This window comes from Parus major, chromosome 6 (assembly GCF_001522545.3).
Source record: "Parus major isolate Abel chromosome 6, Parus_major1.1, whole genome shotgun sequence".
Taxonomy (NCBI): Eukaryota; Metazoa; Chordata; class Aves; order Passeriformes; family Paridae; genus Parus; species Parus major.
The window spans coordinates 31089803-31115032 of NC_031775.1; the positions used below are offsets into that span (position 1 = coordinate 31089803).

Genomic DNA, 25230 nt, shown 5'->3' on the forward strand with positions numbered 1-25230 from the left:
AAAGAAGAAATAGCTCAACTGCTCCTTATTTTGCTGACCGCTGCTACAGAGGCAACATTATATTTTCTGAATTAAAAACTCAGATGGAAACAATTTTGCCTTTCTCTGCTACAATCACAGATTTCTTCCCCTCCAATAAACCCCATTCCAGGACACAGCCACTGAAAGGAGGAACAGTCACCTTCCCCAGCCTGTTTGCAAGACAGCTTGAGCCTTTTTCCTGGCTAATCCACAATAAATGTTTAGTGCACAAGCCATCACATGATGGACTATTGTGCTATTATGATAGCTAAATCACTAATACAGTCTAATGCTTATACTTGCCTATCATACTAATACCTCTGGGCTATATTTCTGACCCAAATACTGACAGGATCTTTGAGTAATCCCTAAATTTCTTTATTGCAGTAAATATTACAAATCCTCTTCAAATATTCTCTCCTCCAGTTCCATCCTCAAGAATCAAGACTTGAAAATTATGCTGGATATTACACAGACATGCAAAACATGGGGCCCAAAATATTATTTATTCAATTATCAGAGAATATCTGACTGGCATTATACTGAATTAACTAACAAACTTCAGGCACACTGGAAAATTTCTTCTTTTGTAAAAGTCAAGATGGGAAGACACATTTGTGGCTTACAAATAAAGCAGAGAGTATTTTAACCAACAAAAACGTTTTATTACAACAACATTTAGCTAAAGAATAAAATGTATTCCCAACTGGATACAGTGAGATTGGTGCCATTTGTTCTGAAGCAGTAGAAGAAATCTACCAAAAATGTATATGAGAAAATAATAAAATCCTGATCTATAGATCAAGGTCATCTACCATTGTCTTTAGCATTAATAAATTACTAGCTAACAGTCACCATGTTAAGCCAATGGAAAAAACCATGCCACAGAGAACGAAATTTCAAAAATGCTGATTTTCAACAACTGCAAGGGAAGTCCAAAGGGAGCTTGAAGCATTCACTACCCCTGAGAAAACCAAGAGCTTTACAAGCCCCCGGGTCACAGGACAGACACACAATAGCAACCCCACCCAAACCAACACATCTGTGACTGGTGGCCGTGCCCTGCCCAGCGCACACATGGACAGCAGCACCCAGACAGCCACCTCCAAACTCCATCCTACACACATCTGGGCTCTGAAAACCACCCCAGCACCAGCCTGCCCTCCCAGCCTTGGGCAGGAGATGTGCTCCTCTTGCAGCTCTTCAGAGGGGCCAGGAAACCCTACCTGGGGACCTGCTGCTGGAACACTCATGCATATGGATGGTTTATCCCGCAAGTGCTGACCTCAATGGAACAAACAGATTATTCCTGTGCTCCAAGCCAAGCAGAGGAAAATGCCTGCAGTACCAGGGGCTGCAGGATTTGCACATTTCCCTGCAGCCAGGGCCCAGATGTCCTCTTTGGAGGGCTCTGCTAGCCCCAGTATTTGTTGACCAAGAGCTGTATCCAGTGGGGAGGATGTGGCCCAGAGCTGTGGAGCTGGGCTGCCTTCTGTGCCACCACAGCAGCAAAGGACATGTTACACCCCCAGTGAACCAATAAATCAATAAGAAATGATTGGAATGAAATATTTATAGATGGGCAGCAAGGATCTTGCCTTTTTCTTTATTTTGCAGTCTTAAAAAGAGCCCCCTTGCAAATTCAGGCAGCAGAGCAAGTGAGGTGATTGTTCCTGTCTATGCCACTGGTGAGACTCCACCTGCAGTGCTGTGTCCAGCTCTGGGGACTGAAATGTAAGAAGGACATGGAGCTGTTGGATAAAGTGCAGAGGAGGCCACAAAGATGATTTGAAGGCTGAAGCACCTCTGCTATGGGGAAATGGGGAAATGCTAAGCAAACTTGGCTTGCCCACCCTGGAGAAGCTTTGGGATGATCTTATCACAGCCTTTCAGTACCTGAAGAGGTCCTCCAAGAGACGCTGGAGAGGGAAACTTTTAGAAGGGCGTGGATTGATAGGACATGGGGGAATGGCTTCCCAGTGCCAGAGGGCAGGGATAGATGGGATACTGGGAAGGAATTTTTCCCTGTAAGAGTGGTGAGACCCTGGCACAGGGTTCTCAGAGCAGCTGTGGCTGCCCCTGGATCTCTGGAAGTGTCCAAGGCCAGGCTGGATGGGGCTTGGAGCAGACTGGGATAGTGGGAAGTGTCCCTGCCCATGGCAGGGGGTGGGACTGAATGAGCTTTAAGGTCCCTTCCAACCCAAACCACTCTGTGATTCTGTGAAATTCTATGAAATTATTCTGTTCCTATTTCTGCATGCAGACCCAAGCAGGATGGCCAGGAGAAGATCCAGAGTTCCAGGGGCCCTGATCCCACTGTGTTTCTTGGAAGTGCAGGAGGCACCAGCACCCACATCCTCAGCATGAGGGGGAGACAAGGACTGTGGAACAGGCAGAAAATTTATTCTCCCTTTATCTTTTAATTCTAGAGGTATTTTAGGAAAGGAAAAAAAAAAAAAAAAGAAAAAAAACCACACACAGAAAAAAGAAAAAAAAAAAAGCTGATCAAGAGATTAAATGCTCTGGTATTTCAGATCACGTGAAAAATGCAGAGTTTTGACTTAATACCCTGATTTTCAGTTTAGCATTGATCTCATACATGGTAAATTTAGCCACAATATTTGGTTACGATACAATGACCAGAGAAGTCTGCTCTGAAAAAAAGGTGATGACAGAGTAGGAGAAAGGTGGGCCCATTGTTGAGACACTGCATTCAAAACTGACAGAAGAAATATGAGCCTGGAGCCCTCTTGCCATGGATGTGAAACAAGCAATGCTACAAAGTGCTGTTCTCTTCCCATGAGGGAAGTGTTTTACACCTAAAACCCAGGATAGGAAATCAGCATGCTAAATCTGCAACACAACTGTGTAAACAACATTTTTTGGAGTCCGTAGCACTCACTCAGGAGAGGTTGGCTGCAAAATTTCATTCATATTGATATAAAACATTTCATTACTGATTCTGAAAGCACATTGCTGGAAAAATTATTCCATGCAGCAAAATAATACAGATTGGGATTAGTTTTGCTTCTTATTATTGTAAAATATATTTCAGCTATAAATTTAAATCCTGTTTATATTGAGGAAAAATAATTTTGATGTAGATTAAGATGTTGATGTTTTCTCCCCAATTATTTTCTTCTGGGAGAGACTGGAACAGAAACAGTGTGCCAAATGTAATTTTTGGCAAAAACTGTAAGATGCAGCAGTCTGGGAAAGGTTATTTCTCTTTCAAAAGCAAAGGAATCCTACCCCGGTAGTGAAAAATCCTCTGGAGAACAAATACATCTCTTGTTAATGGAGAGAGCAGGTATCAGGACACCCAGCCTTTTTACCTCGCTCTGCCACTGTCAGAGAGTAAATTGCTTAATTTCTTACTTGCTGATTCCCCTTCCATCAAGAGGGATATAATAATATACACCTCTCACACTTGGATGGTGTTAAGATTAATCAGTGTTTGTCATGTGTTTTCAGGTGACAAGGTACAAAGCCACTGGGGAGGATAAATGCTCCTGCCCTCCCTGCCTGGGCTTTCAAGGACTGCTTGTGATTGTGCCTAATGACCCCCAAAGCTTGGGAAGCCTCTCCTGAACATCCTCCTCCCATGTTCAGCTTGCAGGATGCCAGGGAAGCAGAAATGAGCTGCTCTATGCTGTGGTGTACCATGGATGCTATGGAGAAGAAAAGGAATGGGATGCAGTATGAGTAATGCACACACACACATACAAGCACACCAACTGAAAAGAAACAAAATTAAAAAGAAAAAAGGGAGTGGAAAAGCAGCAAGAAAATGCTCCAAATCCTTTGAAACTACTGCATTTGCTGAAATTTGGCTCTGCAAAATCTCCCTCACAGTGGCAATGAGCACTCTGCCTAGATGGACTTTTTAACAGTCTCCTGAAATTAAGGGAGCACAAAGAGAAAATTAGCCGGATTGTGCTGGAATCATTTTCAATAATCAAAGGAGCAGCACAGCATCTGAAAGCACTCAGCATTTGAAGCCCTGCCACATGCTTTTACCAATTTCCAAACCAAAAGCATCGATGCTTTGTAACTCCAACAAAACGCTCACAAACACCAACTTGGTGCCTTACAACAAAACACTCTGAAGATCAGCCGGTTATTAAACAATCATTGCCTCATGGAACTCTGCATTTTGATGACTTTAAAGCAAAAAAAACCAAAAGCTTATGTCTGTTTGTAACTCAGTTCCTGAGTGCTGGGATAGAATATGCCACAACCGTTGGCGTGACAGGCTCCAGGAATGCACGAGCACACGCTGCCCTGAAATGTGACGCACAAACTGGGACTGGTGACTGGGTTCAGTCACCACCATTCCCATCAGTGACACATGACTGGGCCCAGGCACCCAATAAAAGGTTGATACAGGACCCAAACAAACGCACAGCAAAGAACCTCCCATGCCAAAGCCAGCTGACGTTTCCTTTCCAAGCTGGTGACACCGTATTGCAGTGCCCTTCTGCATCATTCCCTAAGAATTCCCCCAAAACCCCACAAGCCAATGTGAGGAGAGAGGATGTGAGGCTTTTTCCACTCCCACCAACCAGCTTTGTGCTGAGAAGGTGCATGGAAGCATCTAATGAAAAGCAATGAGTGACCTTTCCCTTCATCCCTGTGGAGCTGCCTCTCCAGTGCTGTTTTGTGCTGATCTCTGGATGGAAGGGGCTGGATGTGGGAGATGAGCTCCTTCCCACGCTCACGGCCAGCCAGCCATGCCTGCAGTCACTGCCACACAACAACTCTCCATCTGGATATCTCCTTTGACAGATGGGTTCCTCACCCCAGTTTTCCCTGTGGTAAGAGGGAATGGCTGGAGCTGTGTCAGGGGAGGTTTAGGTTGGGTTTCAGGGAAAGGTTCTTTCCCAGAGGGTGCTGACACTGAACAGGAACAGTCACAGCCCGGAGGCTGTCAGAGCTCCAGAAGTGTTTGGACAATGCTCTCAGGGTTGCACAGGATGAGTTTACTGGGGTGTCTGTGCCAGGACAGGAGTTGGACTCACTGATTCCTGTGGGTCCCTTTCAGCTCAGGACATTTTGTGATTCTATGAATTATCTTCTATTTATTTTAGAATGAAGGATGTGCCAGAAGCACCCCAGTGACCACATAGCAACTTATCACCTCCTGTTATCCTGCTCCCCTGGGAAAGCCCTGGAGGTTGCCCTGAGAAATTGTGGAAATCCCATCTCTGCAAGTGTCCAAGGCCGGATTGGATGGGGCTTGGAGCAACCTGGGATAGTGGAAGGTGTCCCTGCCCATGGCAGGAGGTTGAACTAGATGGTCTTTAAGGTCCCTTCCAACCCAAACCATTCCATGATTTGCCATCCAGGAAGAAAATCAAACTGCAGGTAACAAATGCTGGAAGGCAGCAATCATCTAAAACATACTTGCAGCTAAAAAGGAGAAGTGCAGCTGTAAAACACACTTTGAACCATTGGAATGAGCCTTACAAGCTCTTCAAACTTCAATCAGAAACCATTTTGCCTTTAAGTATAGGGAAACTCCAATAAAAGTTGGCAGAAACAGCACTGTCACATTCCTGCATCAACAAAAGGATAATAAAAACATCAGATGTATCCCTACAGCACACAGCTACACAGTCTCAAGGACTGCAAAATAAAAATCAATCTGGATGCTGAAGGGAGGGTGAAAAGCAGCAGACAAGGTTCATTGGGCACATCCCTCAACCATTCGCAAAGATCTAATCTACGAATGCTCTTAAAAATAATCCTCTGGAAATCACATCAAGCACCTTGTCTCCAAAACTGGGTATTAGACTTTGAGGTCAAATCTCATCATTTTTAATAAGAATTCAGGATCAAGATTTGAACAGCATGTGTAATGAAAAGCATGGGAATTATATCTGTCCCAGAAAGCAGTTGAGAAATCCACTGTTAAATGAATATATATTGTAAATCTGAACTCTGCCATGCATGCCTGGGCTTTGCATAGAAAATAATTAATTACTAGACTGTAACAAGGGCCTGGGGAGATAAACAGGCTGGGGTTCAGGGTGTCTCTCTACCTTACTTCTCCTGATGATGCCAAGAACTTGAAACATGTACTTCTCTTTCACACCCATCACAGATAAAAACCAAAACCAAACTGGAGGAAATATTACTTCAGCTAAAAAAGCATTTATGCCATGGTCTTTTAAAGGACTGGTCTTTTATCCTGTTGTATTGCAAACCATCAAAAATGAGCTATATTTTACCATGCTCCCTCATCAGCCTTGCTCATCTTCATTTGCTGAGTTAATCAAATATCTGTATCATAATCAGCAGCAACACAGTTGTTTCTCAAAAGTGGGTGTCAATCTATACTAAGGTTGATTTGTGAACTTAACCTGTTTACTACTAAGTTTTGAGGTGCTAGATGGCAGCAGAGAGTGCTTTGTTTTAAATAAAAATTAAAAAGATAATCAAAATAAAAAAGGAAAAACAAATTAATAGTGTTAAGCTAATGGGCTGTATAAAAACTTCACTAAGAAATGATCAATGTCCCTCAATTTTAAGCAATGCAAAACCAACTCAAAACTTGCTCTTTGAAGAAAGCTCTCTAATGAAAACCTTCACTGCTTTGGCACTTCAATCCATTAAATCTGTTTGTGGAGAGCAAAAAATATAAAAGTTGTGTAATGTGTTTCCCTGCAGCTTTATTTTAGTATAGCCAGATGTCCTACTCTTGTCAAAAAATTTACCAGCAAATATTCAGGAAATCAGGATAAATTTGAAAAGACTGGTCCAGATCCAAACACCATCAGTCCCTGAAACAGTGTAATTTAGGAGTCAGATAGAAGTTTTTTTTCTGGTATTTTGAAGGAGACCCCATCCTGTTCTCATCTGCCCCTGAGGACTGATCATTTCTCATCACATATTTGGAAGCAGCCAACTTCCACCCCCTGGATGCTGGAGGCAGCTTCTGCAGCATTCCAGAGCTTGGGAAGAGGCACCAGGGCTGCCCCAAGGCCCTGCTCCAACAACCCCTTCCCAGTGAATATTCTGGGAATATTATCACTTTTCTGAGTAATCTTTTAAATGCCAGGGAGGATTTAGAGTAAGGAGAAGGGAAAAAAAACCCCAATATGATGACAACATGTTAATCCCTAAACCAGTTAATTTAAATGGGAAATGTGGTAAGGATGGGAATTAAGTTGATGGTATTGAAGTCATCAGCTGTAATTGTTTCTTAATTAATGGCACAAAGTTGTAAAGCATGTTACATGGAACCTTGTCTGGAGGCTGGGGAAAATGGAGAAATACAAGGCAGAATTAAGAGTTAAACACATATTAAGTTCCCATCAATGGGTTTAAACACAAGGAGAACACAACAGAAGAATTTTTTCCTATTTTGATGAATATAAAGTCCAGGGAAAGGGGAATTCTCCCTCCTGCAACAGCTTGAGCCACACATCTACTATGATGCACACCAAATTAATGGAATTTTTGTCTGTAACCTTATCTAAATGTGTCTTACTCTTGCCTGGGTGCCTGGGGCATTTTGTCAGGCTGGCTTCGTATCTGGCTCCAGTCCTACATCTTGTCATGCACATTCCCCTGTGGAATGTCACAGGAGGGAATGTACAGGAAAATCATCCACACAGGACTGGAAGCTACTGGAGCAGCCTGTGCATCCATGCAAGGACAAGAGCACACCCCTGGATATGAGCTCCATCCCAAAGCACAAACAGGACTCGTACAAGCATAGAGAGCTCTTGATTCAGCACAGCAAAAGGGTTAAAAACCATGGAATAAGGTCAATAAGCTTGAAAAATATCTGTAAACCCACTGAGGTTGCTTGAACTTTCTTCATCCATAGGATACTGTCTATTTTTTAAAAAATTCTTACAATTTTAACAGAATGTATTAATGACAAGTAATTCCCAAATATGCCATGCTTCCATCACTGAAGGGATAATTAAGAGCATTACTTTTCACTGGTAAAAAAAAGAGGCTTTTGTATGAATTTGAAGTGATGTTCTGAAACCTCCAGAAGAGCCAAAGATGCAATTTTGGAAAAGCAAAACATCAGGAGCAGCCAGACAGATCTTCACTTTGCATAAATCAGCACAGGGTGCAATGGCAGAAGATCTGACAAGCTAATACTGCTTTTTCTCTAGGCTAAATGTGGTAAGCAACCCTTCCTTAAAAGCCTGATAGTTTATGTGCTTTGAGGTGGAAACTTAAAAAAAAATAAAAATACAAAAAGCTTTATTGTGGGGGGGAAATCCTTGTACTGTGTTTTATATTCATAGAACAAAGACACTCGAATCCACCAGATAAAAAAGGTCTACATTTATTCTAAATAAGCCACTTTTACTCAGGACAAGCGGTTTCTTCCGTGCTTGATATCATCTTTAACTCATTGTTTCTCATCAAATGCCTAGTGGTGATAAGGATTTCCTGAGATAATAAGATTCTATTTCTAAGCAGTAAAAATAAGTATTATCAGATGCTACTTGGTGTGCAAATTTGCAAGAATGGAAGAAAATTTCTCCACCCAAATGTCAAATGCACTCATTTCGGCTACTGTTGTGTTATACAATGCAGCAAGAATTGGAGGCAGCACTTTCCAGACTTGTAGTTTCAATGTGTATTTCCCCTTTTGGTTCCTGGAGCAAGGTTCCTCTATCTTTTAGCATGAGTGGACTGTGATAGTGAATGAGAACCCATTCCACAGTCTGCTGTTAGTGGTGTGTGATCCCAGACCTCAGGGACACATTTTTTAAATACTCCTGAAAAGCCAGAAACATCACAGTTCTTCAGGGGCACTTTTGTTGAGGGTTAGTGTGGGGTTTTTTTAACAACAAGAAAGTGCACAATAAGCAATAATTGACATTGTGATTATTAAGTCCACTTCTGTGGAGGATAAACTGAAATAAAGAGGTAAAAAGCATCCCTGCCATAGATCCAGGTAGGTACCATAGTATATTTATTCAAATATCACCGGACATGGTCTGCACTGACTTCTGTCACAGGGGGAGGAGTGGAATACAAAATTTCTGTCCACCCTTGAAATTAATTAACCAGCCTGATGCAGCCACAGCAGATAACTTTGGTGATGTTGAAAACATCAATTCCTACCTCAAATTCCCTCCTCTATTTAATGGAATAATTGAGGTTGGAAAGACCTCTGAGACCATGAGTTCAAGCTGTGACCAATCCCCACCTTGTCACCAACCACCAGTCCAGTCCTTTCTTGGACACCTGCAGGGTTGGGGACTCCCAACCTCCCTGGGCAGCCCCTTCACTCACCCTAGAATTCCATGATCCCAGCTGGACAGTGTGTCATGGGAAGGTGCCTGTTCAAGGTTTGCAAGACAAATTATCGCATCAAGGACTCAGACCCACCCAAGAGGATCAGTAACCATGGCAGAGTCACATTCCCACAGAGAAACCAGGATTTGTGCAGAGTCACGGCCACACACAGATACTACAGTGGCTGGAAGGTAAATACATGAGGAATTCCCACAGGATATATGATCACAGAAGCCTCAGCTGAAGAGGACACCAGGGTGCCACTCAGAATGTAAGGCAGTAAGTCAAAAAGCCAGAGACCCGTGCATTAAGCACTGAAAAGTCACTTATGTGACTGTGCTGGCATTTATCAGCCATCAGATATATCAAAGGATCTGAAAGAAAACAAAGAATATGGATGGCTTGTTTGCCCTACAAACAGTTCTATTTTGCAAAGTACAGACAACTTTGGTGGCACAAACTGACATGTAAGGACATGATTTCCCACTGGATAATGACAAATCCTGGAGCAAAAACTGTCAGAAAATGTCTGGGGCTCACTTGGCCTTGCAATTATTTTTTCACTTTGCTTCTTGCTCATCTCAGGGCTGCCACTTTTGGGGCATGTGTTGAAAGCCTAACTGACTCATATATGTTAGTGCAAACTCTAACCTCTAAAGGTTAGAGCCAGTGACACAGGCTTTCCAGTTCTGTGTCACTGGTGTGGAAGACAGGCTAGCAGAGCTGCAATGGTCTGGAGCAGAGGCAGCATTTGGGATTATCACAGAGGAATTCAGGGGTGTTCTACACACAGACAAGATGTTGCCATCCTGCATCCAGGATGTGCCACCACTGCTGCCTTGACTCTTGAGTTTTGACACTCAGCAAGGAAATGACACAGTGCCACAGCACCTTCTCCCCAGCCTGCTCCCAGAGACACAACCAGCAGCCGTGGATGGGCTGCTCTCACTCCCTGCCTAGCTACTGGTGATGTTTAATATTTGCTTAACCATATTGACAGAAGCACAGGATAAAGATCAGCTGAGCAAGCAGCAGAAATGATGCTGTAAGTTATTTCCTTGCCTGGGACTGCTGTGTGTGAGCACTGGAGTCCCATGGGAGGGACAGATGCCATGCACCAAGGAGTGCCATGGTCTTTTGAGTGTGGGGTTTCTTGGAGGCACTGTCAGACACCTTGTTCTGCCACAGCCAGCAAAGAAAAAATTACATCTAATCTCTTTGTTGTTTCCTAAATGAAAGGCAGGTGAGCTTCTGCCCTGAGGGTTTTTGCTGCCTTGTCTTTGGAAGGCTGGAAACTGCACCAGTTGGGAACGAGCCCACTCCTACACACAGCAACTTGGCTGCAAAATTCAGGCCCTTTCCATCCCAGGCAGAGCAGGCAGGTCTGGCAGCTCCACATCCATGGCTGCAGGATTGTGCCTCAGCTTTGTTTCACACACAGCAAAGCCAACATCCCTCCCTCTCCATCTCCCACTCGGACGCAGCTCCACGATTTTTGCTGGAATTCTTTTTTTCTTCATTCACCCTGAGGCAAAAACCCGTCATGGAATGGAAAATTTCAACTCAAACGAATTTTAAATGTGGCAAAATCACAAGCTCATGGGAACATGACCCAAAAGAGGGGCTGCTGGACAAGTCTGACTCTACACAGCACCAGCAGCTCCACCTCTAAAGCATACTTTGACCCACTATGGAATAAGACACAATTCCACAAACAGGAATTATATAAACCACTCTGCATATATTATTTGCAAAAACCCAGCCATTCAATGGGTCCATCCTGCCACCCATATGGATCCAATTACAGAACAGGCACCCAAAGTCTCTGGGACAACCAGAAGAGAAAGAAATGGGTAAGCCAAGACCACTGTGAGCACAGTCCAACTTCATTAGGATGGGCATCACCAGCCCACTTAATTGCTGACAGACTATTCAAAATGTCTTTGCTGCAGACTGCTGCCCTGAAATTTCTTTATCCCCTCAAGTCTGGACCTTTATCCCACCCATATTCCTCTACAGATCAAAATCTGTAACCTGGTCAAAAAACCTCTCATCTTCAAACCAGCCTGCTCAGAGCAAAAAGTAACAGTCACACAAAGATGTCATAAATATATATTTAAACAACCAAAACCAGAGGAGCTGGTGAAGCTGAGCCATGCACTGAGACTGCACAGCTCCTCTCTTTGGAAGACTCATAAACCTGCCTGTAAAGGCTGTGAACTGGCTTTTTAAACTATACCACCTCCTTGCATGGCTTGGATTATTTTTCCACACCAGATGTACGTTTAACAGAGTCATACAAACACTGCAACTTCTTAATAAACTCTTTTAATGCGCCGACAGTTTGTAAGGCATTTCCCTCAACATGTGTCTGGTTATGGTTTCAGTAAGCCTGCAGGAAGAAGAATCTGTCTGGCAGTTTGGGCAGTGATTACAATATGTAGCTTGAGGATTATTTCACCTCCAGACCCGGCCCCATCCTGCTGGGGATGGAATAAAGTCCATTCCTAGCAAACTCTGCAAGGAATAGTAAAAGGGATGGTATCTGCAACTTCAGGAAAAGCACAGAAATCCACCTCTGTGCTACCAGACATTTAGTCTTTCATCAGGTAAATGCAGCTTTGTATCCCATTCACATTTAGAGGGAAAAGCTCCTTAAGTGCTTCCACAGAACAGGAAATCATTAAAAGCAACTATTTTGGACCACATAAGCTTGATGGAGTAATAGATTCTTCTCACTGAACACAACTCTGTTTGCAAAGACTCCTCCATCTGCTGAACTAGTTCCCTAATTTCTCATCACCTCTCACTGATTATTCCATATACCTTTCAAGACAAAACCACGAAAAATGATCTTTTTTTATTTTCAAAGCATGTTTTCACAGCAGCTGGAATGCCCCCTTTCAGTGTTTTTCTATGCTATAATCCAAGATTAGGAGCCTATAGTAAAAAATAGCCATCAGAGAGGCCAGTATAGTATTCAGCTGTCCTATAAATCTGGTGTTTTGGCAAATCCGAAGCTTTTTGCATTTTTCAAGGTAATTTTTACAGTGCTTCTCACACTCAGTCCTTGTCTGTTGCTTCCAAATACAACACAACAGCGTCTCCCATCATTTCCATCAAATTACAAACCCAGTAGCAAATGACAAAGTATACTTAAAGAAGTTATGTCTCCTGCACATTTACAGATTAGAAAAGAATATCTTTTGACCAAGAAAGAAGAAAAAAGCTCATATATCAGAGAAAAATAATCTAAACTTCAATCACATCTAAAGCTCCGTTAGCAGGTTTGTCGTATGATCCTTTTGAATTTCTTGTACACTCAGCAACTAGATCTGATGGTAAACATCAAACCAGGAAGGCAGCTTTTGAAAATCCAGGCTCAGCTGATAGAACTCTTTTAAGTCAAGTTCAAAGTAAGTTTTGAAGATGAGATAGTGTGCTACACCTGAGTGTTTATGACATTCAGTAGAACAGGCAGCTCCACACTGCAGCACACTCTGGATACTCCCTCCTAACTCATTTCCTCTGCTTTGTCTCCCCTTTTCCAAACTTAACAGAGCAAAATTAAAAGAGATATGTAACTTAGGATGAGTTTAAAACAGCAGCAGAGTAAGCAATATATAACACAGAAAAATCAAGGCAAAATCCACCCTTGTCCTGCTGATCAGCATTTCACACTGGATAACTCCACAAAGCCCTAAACATTTTGCTCTAAAGGGCCCAACTCCCCTGTTTTATCCATCATCCTGTGCTTTTATCCATTACCAAATCTTATTTCACCTCGTTGGCATTCAAGTAATACTGTAAATTGTTACCCTGCAGGCCACTATCCATCTCCTCAAGAGCAGCTGAACACTGGAACTTCTGAAGAAATATTCCTCCTAAAATAAAACTCTGCTCTGCATTTGTTGCTGATGGCAGAAGTTGCACGAGCATTGGAGAATTATTGGAGTGTACACCAAAAAGTCAGAGCTTGTTTGCCATCACTTGATTTCTGTCATAAGTAACTTACACCATGTGTGCTGCAATAGAAAATGTTTCCTAAAAACGTTTTCTGCTGGAAAATTACTCTCAAAGGTAAAAGTCACCTGTGCTGAGACACTGTAACACACCATGAATGAAGAATTGCAGCAAACCTGCCTGACCCACACACACCGACCAAATAAAAGTTGTTACAACAATGTTCTGTAAACCATAAGAACAATTAGTCTTAAATTTTACATAATTTTCTTAAAGGATGATAGAAAATATCTTTTAAATTGGGACAGACCACATTGTTTTACTAAAAATCAGGTTAAGAGGAGGTGACCTGGTAATTAAACAAAAATCTTATTCACAGGACTACACATGACTTCCAAGCGAGTAACCAGAACAGCGTGAATGCATTTTGAGCCTACAGAGAGGACAGGGAATCCAGCCCTGAATTTGGATCTCTTAATGCCTAAGTACTGAAAGAAACAAGGAAAAATTAAATATTCTACCCTAATCATCTGTCAGAAAAATGAAAGCACACTCTTACCTTCACAAATTCTGTCCAGTCGCTGCCGCTTGACTTTGTGTTTATCCACAAGTGCCATTCTTGATGGGATTTTGCAACTTTCTGACTCAAAAAGCACAGCAGTCCCCCAGGAGCTCAGGAAAACTCACAGGAATTGGCGTGCATACCGCCACTGTGGATCCTGCAGGCAAAGGAGAGGATTCTTAAGATTTGTTGACTTCCCATCCCTAGAAGTACCCAAGGACAGGGTGGATGAGGCTCAAAACCTGGGACAGTGGAAGGTGTCCCTACCCATGGCAGGGGATGGAATGAGATGGGCTTTAAGGCCCTTTCCAGCCCAAACCAGCATCTCACCAGGTGAGATCTGCCTGTGCCCAACAGCAGAGCAGGTTTTGGAAAGGACAGATCTGGGTTTGCACCTCAAAAGTCACACATCTGGCACCACAAATCACTCTCTTTATGCTTGCTGTGATTCAGAAAACCAGCCTTGTACACAGGAACTGCCAAAGCACTGCATGGACTTCCCAGTTTTACTTCTGACTGAAAAATCTGTGTGATAAAATGCATGAGGTTATTTTGTAGGCTCACAGATGCTGAAAGATTCTTAGAGACTATATAAAGCAGGCAAAGTAGTTCTTTGTACTCTGCTAGTACTTTCATACACAAAACACTTTCATATTTAAACCTTGCCCTGTAAAAGTCATCAATGAACCTTGAATTTACAAGAAGACCTTGATGTATATTCCAGCTGTCACTGCAGCCTGTCCTTACCCTCATACTTGAAGGGCCAACCTTAAACCTTAAACTCCATTTCCAGTGCACATGTTTTCAGTGCCAGAGAGATAAAATGATCCATGAAGCCATGTGTGTGGCTGATTGACATAAAATGCTCTCCAAAAGGACAACTAAAGGTTTTCTGCGTTTTGGTGGCACAGATGAAGACCCTTAATGGATGCTCTCAGGTCTGGCACGTTTTGCTCCTACAGAGTGCCAAAGGTTTGTTTAATCTCTGAACACTGACCTGAGCTCAGCTGCAGCCTCTGAATGTGCTGTTGTGGAACGTCTACCAGGTTTGATTTTTTGATGTAAAACCCAGGTGAGAGTTTTTCAAAGCAAGTTCCACAACAGCATTCATGAATCAAGATGTGGAAGAAGAGGCCTCATGCTGACAAGTGAATTCCAGCAATCCAATGTAACACGCACTTTTATGCGACTGCTGATTCAATATTCTATTTTGTATTTCAAGGTGAGGGCCAATGACCCTGATAACAGCTACAAACCTTCCCAAGGAGGGATCTTGCTCAAGAAAGAGGCCTTTGCCCCTACCAGCCATCCACCACTCACTGCATGGCACCAGAAAAACAGAATTAGTGTAAATCTGTGATTTCTAGAGGCAAAGCAAAGCACCAGCACATTTTCAGAAGCTTTGCACGGAAAGGAGGGGAAGAGGAAGGGAGAAATGAGTGCAAGCACAGCAAGAAACCCTCTCCTGAGTGACCATCTGTATCACCCTGCAAAGTCCCAACCTCTCTGCCCACATACACTAGAGTGGTTTAAAAAAATTGAAAAACATTCTGAAAAGCCAGCAGTAACCACAAACTTGGCACCATTCACTCAAACTGACCCCCAAACAGCTCCTCTCCAGCAGGTGAATTTTCACACTGCAGCATTTGCAAACAAAATTTTTGTGACAAACCAAAAAATCATCTGGTTCATGAAATGCAGGACACGAGAGAAGCTACCACACCAGAAAATCCAGGCTGATATCCAGAAGTGGACTTTGGGCAATGTTTGTAACCTGGAGTTTTGCTTCTCTTTGTGCAGAGAAGCAATAGCAACACTTATGCTCTGGAGCATCTCTGCAGGTTCACATAGCTCAGTCAGGCATTTCTACTCTGCATTTTATTCTCCTGCACCAGCACTGGCTCTCCTAAAAACATTCCAATAACTTCCCAGAAAACCCAGTTAACCAGAGCAGCGGGCTGAGCATGTGAGGGGTAAAAGGCTCTAACAAAACTGCTGCACTCTGGGATGACAATTTCATGGAGATTATTGTTATCATTATAAATGGTTATCAATTATGCATCACATTGATAGTTAATTTCCAAAAGGAAAAGCCTCGTGTCGGTACAGCTGAATTCCAACTAAGGGATGATCGGCGATTTCCTGGTAGTTAATGGCCAATTTCCCAGCAGCACAACTGCAGCATAATCACTGAGATTTATAGCAATAATTAATTGATTTTTTTTAAACATAGGGATGCTAAAGAGCACGATTCCCACTCATATTAAAAATTGATGCAACATTCTAGAAGACACAGAAAACTTCCATTCCGGAGGCAGAAGCTTGGTACAGTCAAAGTATTTCATGCAACAAAAATTAAGCTGTTAGTGTAGCTAAAGCCCAAGTAGCTAATGGCATTTCCGTGATCAACACTTACAGACACACACATATTTTTTTTATCCCAATCCAATTTCAGGGAGAAGTACCAGATTATAAAGAAAAAATTCACATCAGAAGAGAAAAAGTTACCATTTTGTTCTGAAAACACTCAAATGGTTCATTATGTTGGGGCTGCAACTCTTGCCCCCTTTACTTCCTCAAACAAAACCAATTTGCAAAGTGTCCTTAATTCTGACAGAGTGCATTTTCTGATGGACAAATGCGTCCATTAAAGTTGTTTTTTTTTTTCCCCAGCCATCTCAATTCCCTGCATTACTCCCTGGAGGAAAACTTCCTACAAAAGAAACTAATAACAATCAGAGAAATTACTGCTCATCAGAGTCCCACACAGCTTAATGTAATGCCCATGAATGAGCTCCTTCCTAACAATATGAACTTCCCCATCTTTGTCTGACAGGTGTCTGTGGTGGTACCAGCCAGCAATAAAAGCCCAGCTCAGAAGACTTATTAAAAATGTGGCAGGAGCTGCTGAGCAGGATTTGGCAGGGATGGATAAAATGGAGAAAATCAGATGTATGGGGCACAGAAACAAGAGGATATTCCCTGGCCTTTGCATAATTAAGAAAGCAGTTCTTCCATTAGTGGGATGGAAGACGCAATTAGCTGTGCACCCAACTTCAATCTATCTCCAATGGTTTCTACAGCCAACCCAATCCCAAAACAATCACAAAGTTAAATGTCCCCCACCATAAAATAAACACAATCAGGCTAGGCAGAACAAAAATCATGGTCAGCAATTAAAAGACAAGAAAACCTCATTGTCTAAGGAAATTTGAGAGGGAGAGGCACACGCACAAAAAATGTACTTCAGCAAGATTAGGAAACAAGTGAAGTGATTTCCATACAGTAATTGCATGGCTGTGTTAGCCTCCAACAGTGTCTTTCAAAATGTAGATTCTCTTGAAAACCCTCGGACACGATGATAGCCCAGTAGCTGTTTGTTTATTTATTTAAGGAAGGAATTTACTTAAATCCAACACTTTAGGGAAAAAACCCAGTCCTGACGTAACACATTTAAATAGCTTCTAAATGCTGCTTGTTAAAGGGCACAATCCATGAGCCAGAAAATGAGTGCAGAGAAAGCCATATTATATTTTTTATCCCATCTTTTGATGGAAAATTAAAAGAAATAAAGGTGATCTTCCAAAATAAGATGCACAGTTAGATAAAAGAGAGAAAAAAGTGATTTTATGAAGAACATTCTGTCTTTTAAGCTCTTTCTAGACTTGCACTTTTGTATCATCTTTTTATGGCACATGGAGGTAGGGCAGGAGCACAAACATCAATCAGAGAACCATGTAAGGGTTTGGGATGGAAGGGACCTTAATGATGAACCAGTGCTAACCCCCTGCCATGGGCAGGGACACCTTCCATTATGCCAGGTTGCTCCAAGCCCTGCCCAACCTGGCCTTGAACAATTCCAGGGATGGAGCATCCATAGTTTCTCTGGGAAACCTGTGCCAGTGGGCAACATCTATTTTAGAGCATCCATCACAGGCACTGCCACCAAAACACCCAGAACCTGGCAGGTGATTACGAGATGCCCTTTCCAGTGTTCCAGAGACAACATCTCACACATTCCCTGTCTGTGCACAGCCTTGGGAAAGCAGGATGGTGTTCCCTATACCCTGTTCTGTGACTGCATTTTCTACCCTCTATGAAATATGGCAGCAACAAAATGGAGAGTCTCTACTGCAGAAAACTACCAACTCCACAAACTGCAAAAGGTCCCATTTCCAAACAGCAAAGGAAAAATTCCATCTTTCTTTCCTTACATCTACACTGGGTAGAAGTGTACCCAGTAATGTACAAACAATTGTACATTGTTTTCACAGGTACAATTCCTTACTTCAACAAGTCCAAATCTTTTGATGGTGCTGCTGGATATTTTGCAGGCTCTCAGGAAAAGAGAGGTTTCTGGAGAAGGTTTTGCACTCATGATTACTGTAGAGCATCACACCTCTCAGCTGGAAGCAGAGCAGGATGCCCTAGCAGAATTGTTGAAGTCCACTGATACCACGGGCAGCTCTCCCCGTATCCTCCTTTGTGTGAAGGTCCAGTTTTTCAAAGCTCAATCACACTTGAATTGAGATTCGAATGCAAGAGCAGCCCCTGGAGCTGTGAACTGTTCCAGCCCTGTGTCAGCATCCCTGGGTGTTCACTATCCTGAGCTCTGGCCATTCCCACTGCTCAGCATTTCAGCTGCTGTGGGGAGGGCAGGAGGGGCTGGGAAGCAGAGTTTGATGTAAGAAAGGCAACGCAGGGAAAAGAAAGCAGGAGACACGCAGAGATAATGACAGGGGAGGGAAGCGGACAAAGGAGACGGCACAATGCAGGAGGAGCTCTTGGACAACACTCTGCCATCCCTCCTCCCATCCAGCCCTAAGTGTGATGCTCTGCTCAGCCCCCATCACCTGCCCCTCTCTCCGAGACTGCAGAGGAGGAGGGAAGCACGGAAGGGAAGGGACAGACAGCACAGTCCTGCTGGGGATGGGTTTTTGGGATCTCGTCTTTTAAAGCACAATAAGACAACATGGGAAGCTCACAGTGTTAAGACACCATTAAACCAAACAGCCCAGTAGGAACCAAAAATAGATTAAACATTTACACAAAAAGTGAGAACAAACATAGAATTTCATTACCCAAAATAGTTTAGTTTTTTTTTAATAATGCCTGAGAGATACAAACCCCCTCACTTAAGAAGAAGAATCACAGAGTTTCTGTGTGGCCAGGGTTTGACTTCTCCTGCTCCACTAAACACACTCAGCCACTGCATGTGAAATAGAATGCTAGGGAAAAAAAAAAAAAAGGCTTTTTCTCATTTTTTTGGGGAGAACTACCCTGTCTGTAAATCACACCTTGGGTTTGGCTGGGGTACAGTTAATATTCTTGGTGGTAACTGGTGTGGGGTGGTGGTTTGGCTTTGTGCTGGAAACAGGGTTCATAATCCAAGGATGTTTTTGTTATTGCTGAGCAGGGCTCACACAGTCAAGGCCTCTGCTTCTTGTACTGCCCTACCAGTGAGGGGGCTGCGGGACACATGGAGCTGGGAAAGGACTCAGCCAGGACAGCTGATCCCAGCTGACACAGGAATATCTCAAACCATGTGGTGTCAAGCTCAGCATGTAGAGTGGGGAAGAGGAAGGAGGAGGGGGATGTTTGGAGTGTTGGCGCTTGTCTTCCCAGGTCACCGCTATGTGTGACACAGCCCTGCTCTCCCAGCCATGACTGAACTCCTGCCTGCCTGCCCATGGGAAGTGGGGAGTGAATTCCCTGTTTTGCTTTGCTTGTATGCAGGGCTTTTGCTCTCCCTATTAAAGTGCCTTTATCACAACCCACGAATTTTCTCACTCATGTTTCCAATTCTCTCCCCCATCCCTCGGGAGGGGTGAGCAACTGCATGGGACTGAGCTGCTGGCTGGGATTAAACTTCAACACCCTCCCAGCAGTCTGCATCCCCCCCAGACCATCATCACCCTCAAAACAGTGAGGGCAGGACTCCTGCTACAAAGCCATTACTAATTAGGTTCATTGTTTTTAGCAGTTATTATCATGATTTTGCTGCCATGGAGCATTTGGTGATGTTCTGCCTTAAGACTTCTCTGTGGGAATGCCTGGATGCTGCTGGGGGTGGAAGGAAGAATTATTTGTCCAGCTTCTTTTCCAGCCCAGAAACCAAACAAACAAAACTTCACCCTTCAACTGCCTGCCTGGTGCCCTCCCCTGAAACTTGCTGGGGAAGGTGTTTTCCCTGGATGCAGGGAAAACAGGGAGGCAGCAGGTTAAACGTGTTCATGGAGAGCCAGCACTCCCACGTGAGCACCTGCTGGTGGCACACAAAGGGCTCTTCCACTCCTCATCACACAGAAAAGGTGAAAACACCCTGTACGAGTCTTGTGCTGAAGAAGTGGTAACAGTTTTGAGGAACTTGCTATTATATGAGTGAACAAAATGTACCATAATGGCATATGAGCCTGCACATCTGCTGCTAAATTAAACACGCTACATAATGATGCAGACCACATCTTAAAACACTGTGCAACGAGATACAGACTCTGCCAAAATAATGAGGCTTCAAAGATGACAGAGAGAGCCTGATCCTGCTTCCCTTACAGACCCTGAAAGCAACAGTGATTATTCCTCAGCAGTTCTAGTCCATCAAAGCTACTTGTTGACTCAGGAAAAGAAGAATCACAATTATATATAGGTGCCCTTCAAAGGGAAAAAAGGCATATGGGTTTGTAGTGTTTTTCTTCCTCTTCATCTTAATGATGCGTAAAGCATGAGAAAGGTTTTGGTTTGGAACTGGATTTTTAGAAAAGTTTCTCTAAGAATCATGTGTCAGGCTACAAACTGCTCTCCAGACTGGTTCTCAGCAGCCAGACGGATATTATGAAGACCAATTGAAATGACAATATTCAAGTTGCCACATGGTACAAAAAAGAGGGGAGTGAGACATCCCTTTTATGTTCAACTTTTACCAGTTTCAATTTTCAACATTAGTGATTTGCTCTTGACTTTGAGAAAAGAAGATCCAGACAATGCTCCCTTGTCAGGTAATAACAGCCCTCCACAGATCCTCTGTGAGCTTTCAAGTAAAACTAGGAAATACCAGAACTGGCACTCCTTTCATTCCTAAAGCTGAAATACAAACAAACAACCCCAACAGACAGCAAGAAAATTACTTTAAAGAAAATAACTGTCATCTCTCTTTCTGGCACTAGAAGTGAAACAGGTTGATGCTCTGCTTACCCTGCACCAAGCAGAGGCTGGAGGCAGGCAAAACAATAACCAGGAGCTGAACCCCAATTATCCACTTAGCTTTGAGAGTGCCTAATCTATTTGCTAATTAATCATGGGCCTCCTTCAACCTCTCTTATCTTGTTTTTCTAAGTATCTGACGCTGATAACATGCGCACCGATCTTGCTGAAGCACGTAAATGGCTGGAAAACTACACTTAAGGAACAAGAGGAAAAGATACAGAAATAATTTTAGGTTCTCCAGGCATCCCTGCCATAGTGGAAAATAAAATCTCTTTCTATGATTCACCAAAATTCCTTAAATTACAAATTCCTTAAATTACAAATTACTGACTTGCACCAATTGCAGAGATCAACGCTGGAGAAAGGTGAACCTTCACTCTTTGCACATCTGGATAAGCAAAAGCTCTTCTCTACTCAATCCATTAATTGCTCCTGCACCAAAATCAGCACAACAGATTAGAAATCCTGAGAAAAATGAGCATTTGCCGGTTTGTTGGATGAGTTATGCAGTTACTTGTCCATTAGAGGGCATTTTATACTGCGGAGTGAAGCGCCGGCAGCTTGGGAACAGCATTGCTAACCCCATCTGGAGCTGCTGGAGAACAGTTTCTGTCGACTCTCATTTAGTAATTGCCACTTTTCAACCTTTCCATATGCTGCATATAGATGAGCAAGCAAGAGCAAGGACAAGAGGAAAATAAGATGAAATAGCTATGAAAAAATGCCCTGCTTAAATAAACCCTTTGGTGTGCAGCTATTGTTGCTTCCAAGGCTTGGTTTTGTTCAGTTCACTTTTCACCCCCCCAACTATAACACAGCAAACTTCATCCTTTTCACTCTCACAAATAGCACTTTATGTTTTAAATTTTGAACATGATTAACTGAGAACAACTGCAAATTGTGCCATGGCATCATTACCCATCTCTGGAGCTAGACAGAAGAGCTCATCCATCTCTGGAGCTGAACAAAGGCAAATCCAGCTTGCTCAGTGCCAAGAGGCAGGACATGGCCACTTACCTTCAGATGTCTCCTTCTGGTTACTACTAAGACTGCTAAATGTGAACAGTACACTGCTTTCAGCTTCTGCTGGCTAGGGAACCACACAAAGCCACCCACTCCCCTGCTCCAGTGGTTTTCCTCTCCCCATATAAATGCAAATCAAATTAGGAAAGAGGCAGATATCTTGCTATACATCTCCAAATATGCGTATGTTTGTAATCAGGGTGGCCAAACTTCCTGAGTATGAGCTGCATACCAAGATCTCTGTGGGGCCAAGAGCCACATCCTCCCAACCTCTGTCTCCCCACCTCTTGCCACACACATCCCATGCCCCTGTGAACCCCAGTGTTTCTCCTGTGCCCAGGACTCTGCTGCTGACCCCCCATGCCCGCTTCCCCCCCTGATCCCAGGGTTTGCAGAGGCACCACAGCAGCACCTGGAGCTCCTGCCTTGTGGGATGTGACTGAACATCTGCACGTAGCAAACACTCCTGCAACACTCACTCAGTATTCAGTAACTCCTGAATTCCTTCTCAGTAGAAACTTCAAAACAGCAAGAGCAGCAATACAAACCCAAACCACCCCAGGATCAGTGCATTCCCTTGGGAGCCCAAACCAAAGTACCAAGACTACAAACCAGGACCACTTGTCTTTGAGACTGTTGTGAGTCCTTGGCCTTGTATCACTACTCCTGATTAAAAGAAATAACAAAGTAAGGATGAGGACATCCTTACAGGCAAAGCCATGGCATACTCATGTTCTGAGCTGTAACCAGGTGCTGCTGCAGAGCATTACGTGACAATTACGTGTGTGGTGGCACCCACATCTCAGCCCTACAGATGTACAGGACACACCTGGAGTGTCTCCAAGTCTGGAATTCTACCCCTCCCTCCTAATTTCTTAGTTCTTCCATAATCAGGATCAGACAATTAAATCTTACATGGACACCCACATATGCCTGGAAAAGATCACAGCAGCCCACTTCTTCAAATCCCAGTTTGGCCAGAGGAGGAACATTAAGCCCTGCAGGAGATTCCACCATTCACCCAGAGGAAGGGTCCAGCTCACCTGAAGAGCAAAGATGAAGCCCCTCCTGCTCCAGCAAACCAGGAGACTCAGATTTCTTCCAGCACACTGAACTCCCCCACACATGGCACAAATTCAATCTTTTTGAATCCCTGTCCTGGGATCTCTGCCTGGACTGGGCATAGTGAAAGGCAGCACTGACACTCTTATGTCTCCAGGAAATCTTTGGAGTTATAGTTTGCCCTTATCTTACTGCTTATATTTACAAGCCACTCTTACATAAAAAGCACTCATCTGCATTGACTTACTTAGCAACTTGAAATAAAATAGCCTGAAGCTATTCATGTTGCTTAACGTACTTTTTTTTAATGTAGATGATGCTCTGTGTAAAGGAATATTCAAAGGGGAAAACTGTGTTTTGTTTGTAACACTTATTACTATCACTGAAGAAAATATGTTCTAACAAGTCTCGGAAGGGGGAAACACGTGTAATACCTTTAACAGCTCAGCTAATTCATCTTCTGCTGCCCAACTGCTGGCAAAATCTCAAATGGAAACTCTCAGAATGGAAACATGGAAAAACCCCTTTCTCGTGGTCTGAGATCTGTTCCCACTATACAATCTCTTTCCATCGGAGTGAGTCCTGTTTGTTTTCAGCACACAGCAGCTTTACTCAACAAAAAAAAAAGGAGAGTTCAAGAGTTCAAGGCTACATCTCCATTCAGGCGTACACCCACAATGAGAACCGGGCTCTCCGGCCGGCGCTGGAGGCATTCCTCTCCCTCCACCTACCCACAAAAGGGCCTTGTCTGAGGGAAATGAGAAAGGAAGGAAGGGGCAGGATGCAAAGAACGGCAGAGAGGAGAAGAGCCCAGCCAGGTGTTGGGGCATCAAGCACCAAGGAGGGCTTGGATCATGAAATGGGTCAGCAACGAGGATGGAGGGTGGCTTTTGGAGTAATCAAGGGTCTGGGGAGCAACCAGGGATCTGCCATGCTCCAGACAATACTGAGCTCCACGGGGTCAGGCACAGGCAGGATGGAAAAGTGTGAGTGTTTCCATGAAATCCCGTGGGAAAGAGCTCGCCGGGATGCGGGGCGGCTCCGGGACGGCTCAGCTGCAGATCGCTGCCTCCTCCCCGCTCCTCCCATCCCTCCATCCCTGCCTCTCCCTCGCTGCTCTCACAGCATCACTCACACTGAGTCAAAGGAGAGGGAAGGAGGGAGCCAAGCGAGCGGGGACAGGTTTAGATAACAGAATACATAAGATGAAATAATTCTCCTGTTACCAACCTTTAGTCAAGAGTATCCTCTGCAACCACCAGGTTTGCATAATCTACACATTTTTATTCCAAGCCTTGCCAGCTCTCTGTAGCAGGGCAATTTTGGGATTTAACAACACTCAGGTTACTGACCTAAATTTATACAGGCTCATCTGGAGCCATAACGGCCCATTGTGTGTCCAGGCCTGCTCAGGACGCCTTAATACACAGATTATTGATGCAATGAACTGTGACGGCTCCTATAGAGCTGTTGGGGTTTATTGTAGCAACACCTACTCGGGGTCCCTTTAATGTGCGGATCGGTGACACAATAGACAGAAACGGCCACGACTTGGGGATGCATTATCCCACGGATCACTGGTGTGACAGCAATGGCTCCAGCCTCCTGCCTCAGTGCAGCCAGCAGCAAACACACCGAAACCTCCCATTCCCAAAGCCTGGGGAAGATGGGGTGGATGGCAGATTGTTGTGGGGCCTGGCAATGCAGTGACAGTGCCCCCCTACCCACCCAAACCTCTGAGAGGTGACATTTGCAGAAAGCAATTTGCTACTAAAAATAAGGATTTATAATGAAAGCCCTGGTGGGATCAAACTTTTAGCAAGAACAGCCACAGGCCTGCATTATAGATCAAGGCTAAAAATCCTGTCTGAAAAATACATGGAAATTAGCCAGAAAAAAAAAATCAGCGTCCAATTTTTAGCACTAAAAAAAACCCCCAAAAAATAAAAAAGGAAAACATTTTATATTCCAAGAGAATGCGAAGAAAGCAAGCGCAAAAGGAAACTGCACAAATATCTGTATTTCTCTCTTCTTTGCCTCTTAAAGAACAAAAATAATCTTACAAGGCTGAGAGCTAAGCAGTGTTTAAAGAAAGTCACTTGTGCAGGGAGACCTGGAGC

At 43.6% G+C, this 25230-nt stretch overlaps 1 protein-coding gene across 1 annotated transcript in view; it reads right to left on the reverse strand.

Moving 5' to 3' along the window:
• Window positions 1–25230, reverse strand: part of CTBP2 (C-terminal binding protein 2) — a 130098-nt gene that overhangs the window by 41113 nt on the left and 63755 nt on the right. Inside the window, exon 2 of the mRNA XM_015632952.3 lies at window positions 13820–13979. Coding sequence (XP_015488438.1) covers window positions 13820–13877 — 58 coding nt within the window. The 5' untranslated portion in view covers window positions 13878–13979. The remainder of the gene's footprint in view (window positions 1–13819; window positions 13980–25230) is intronic.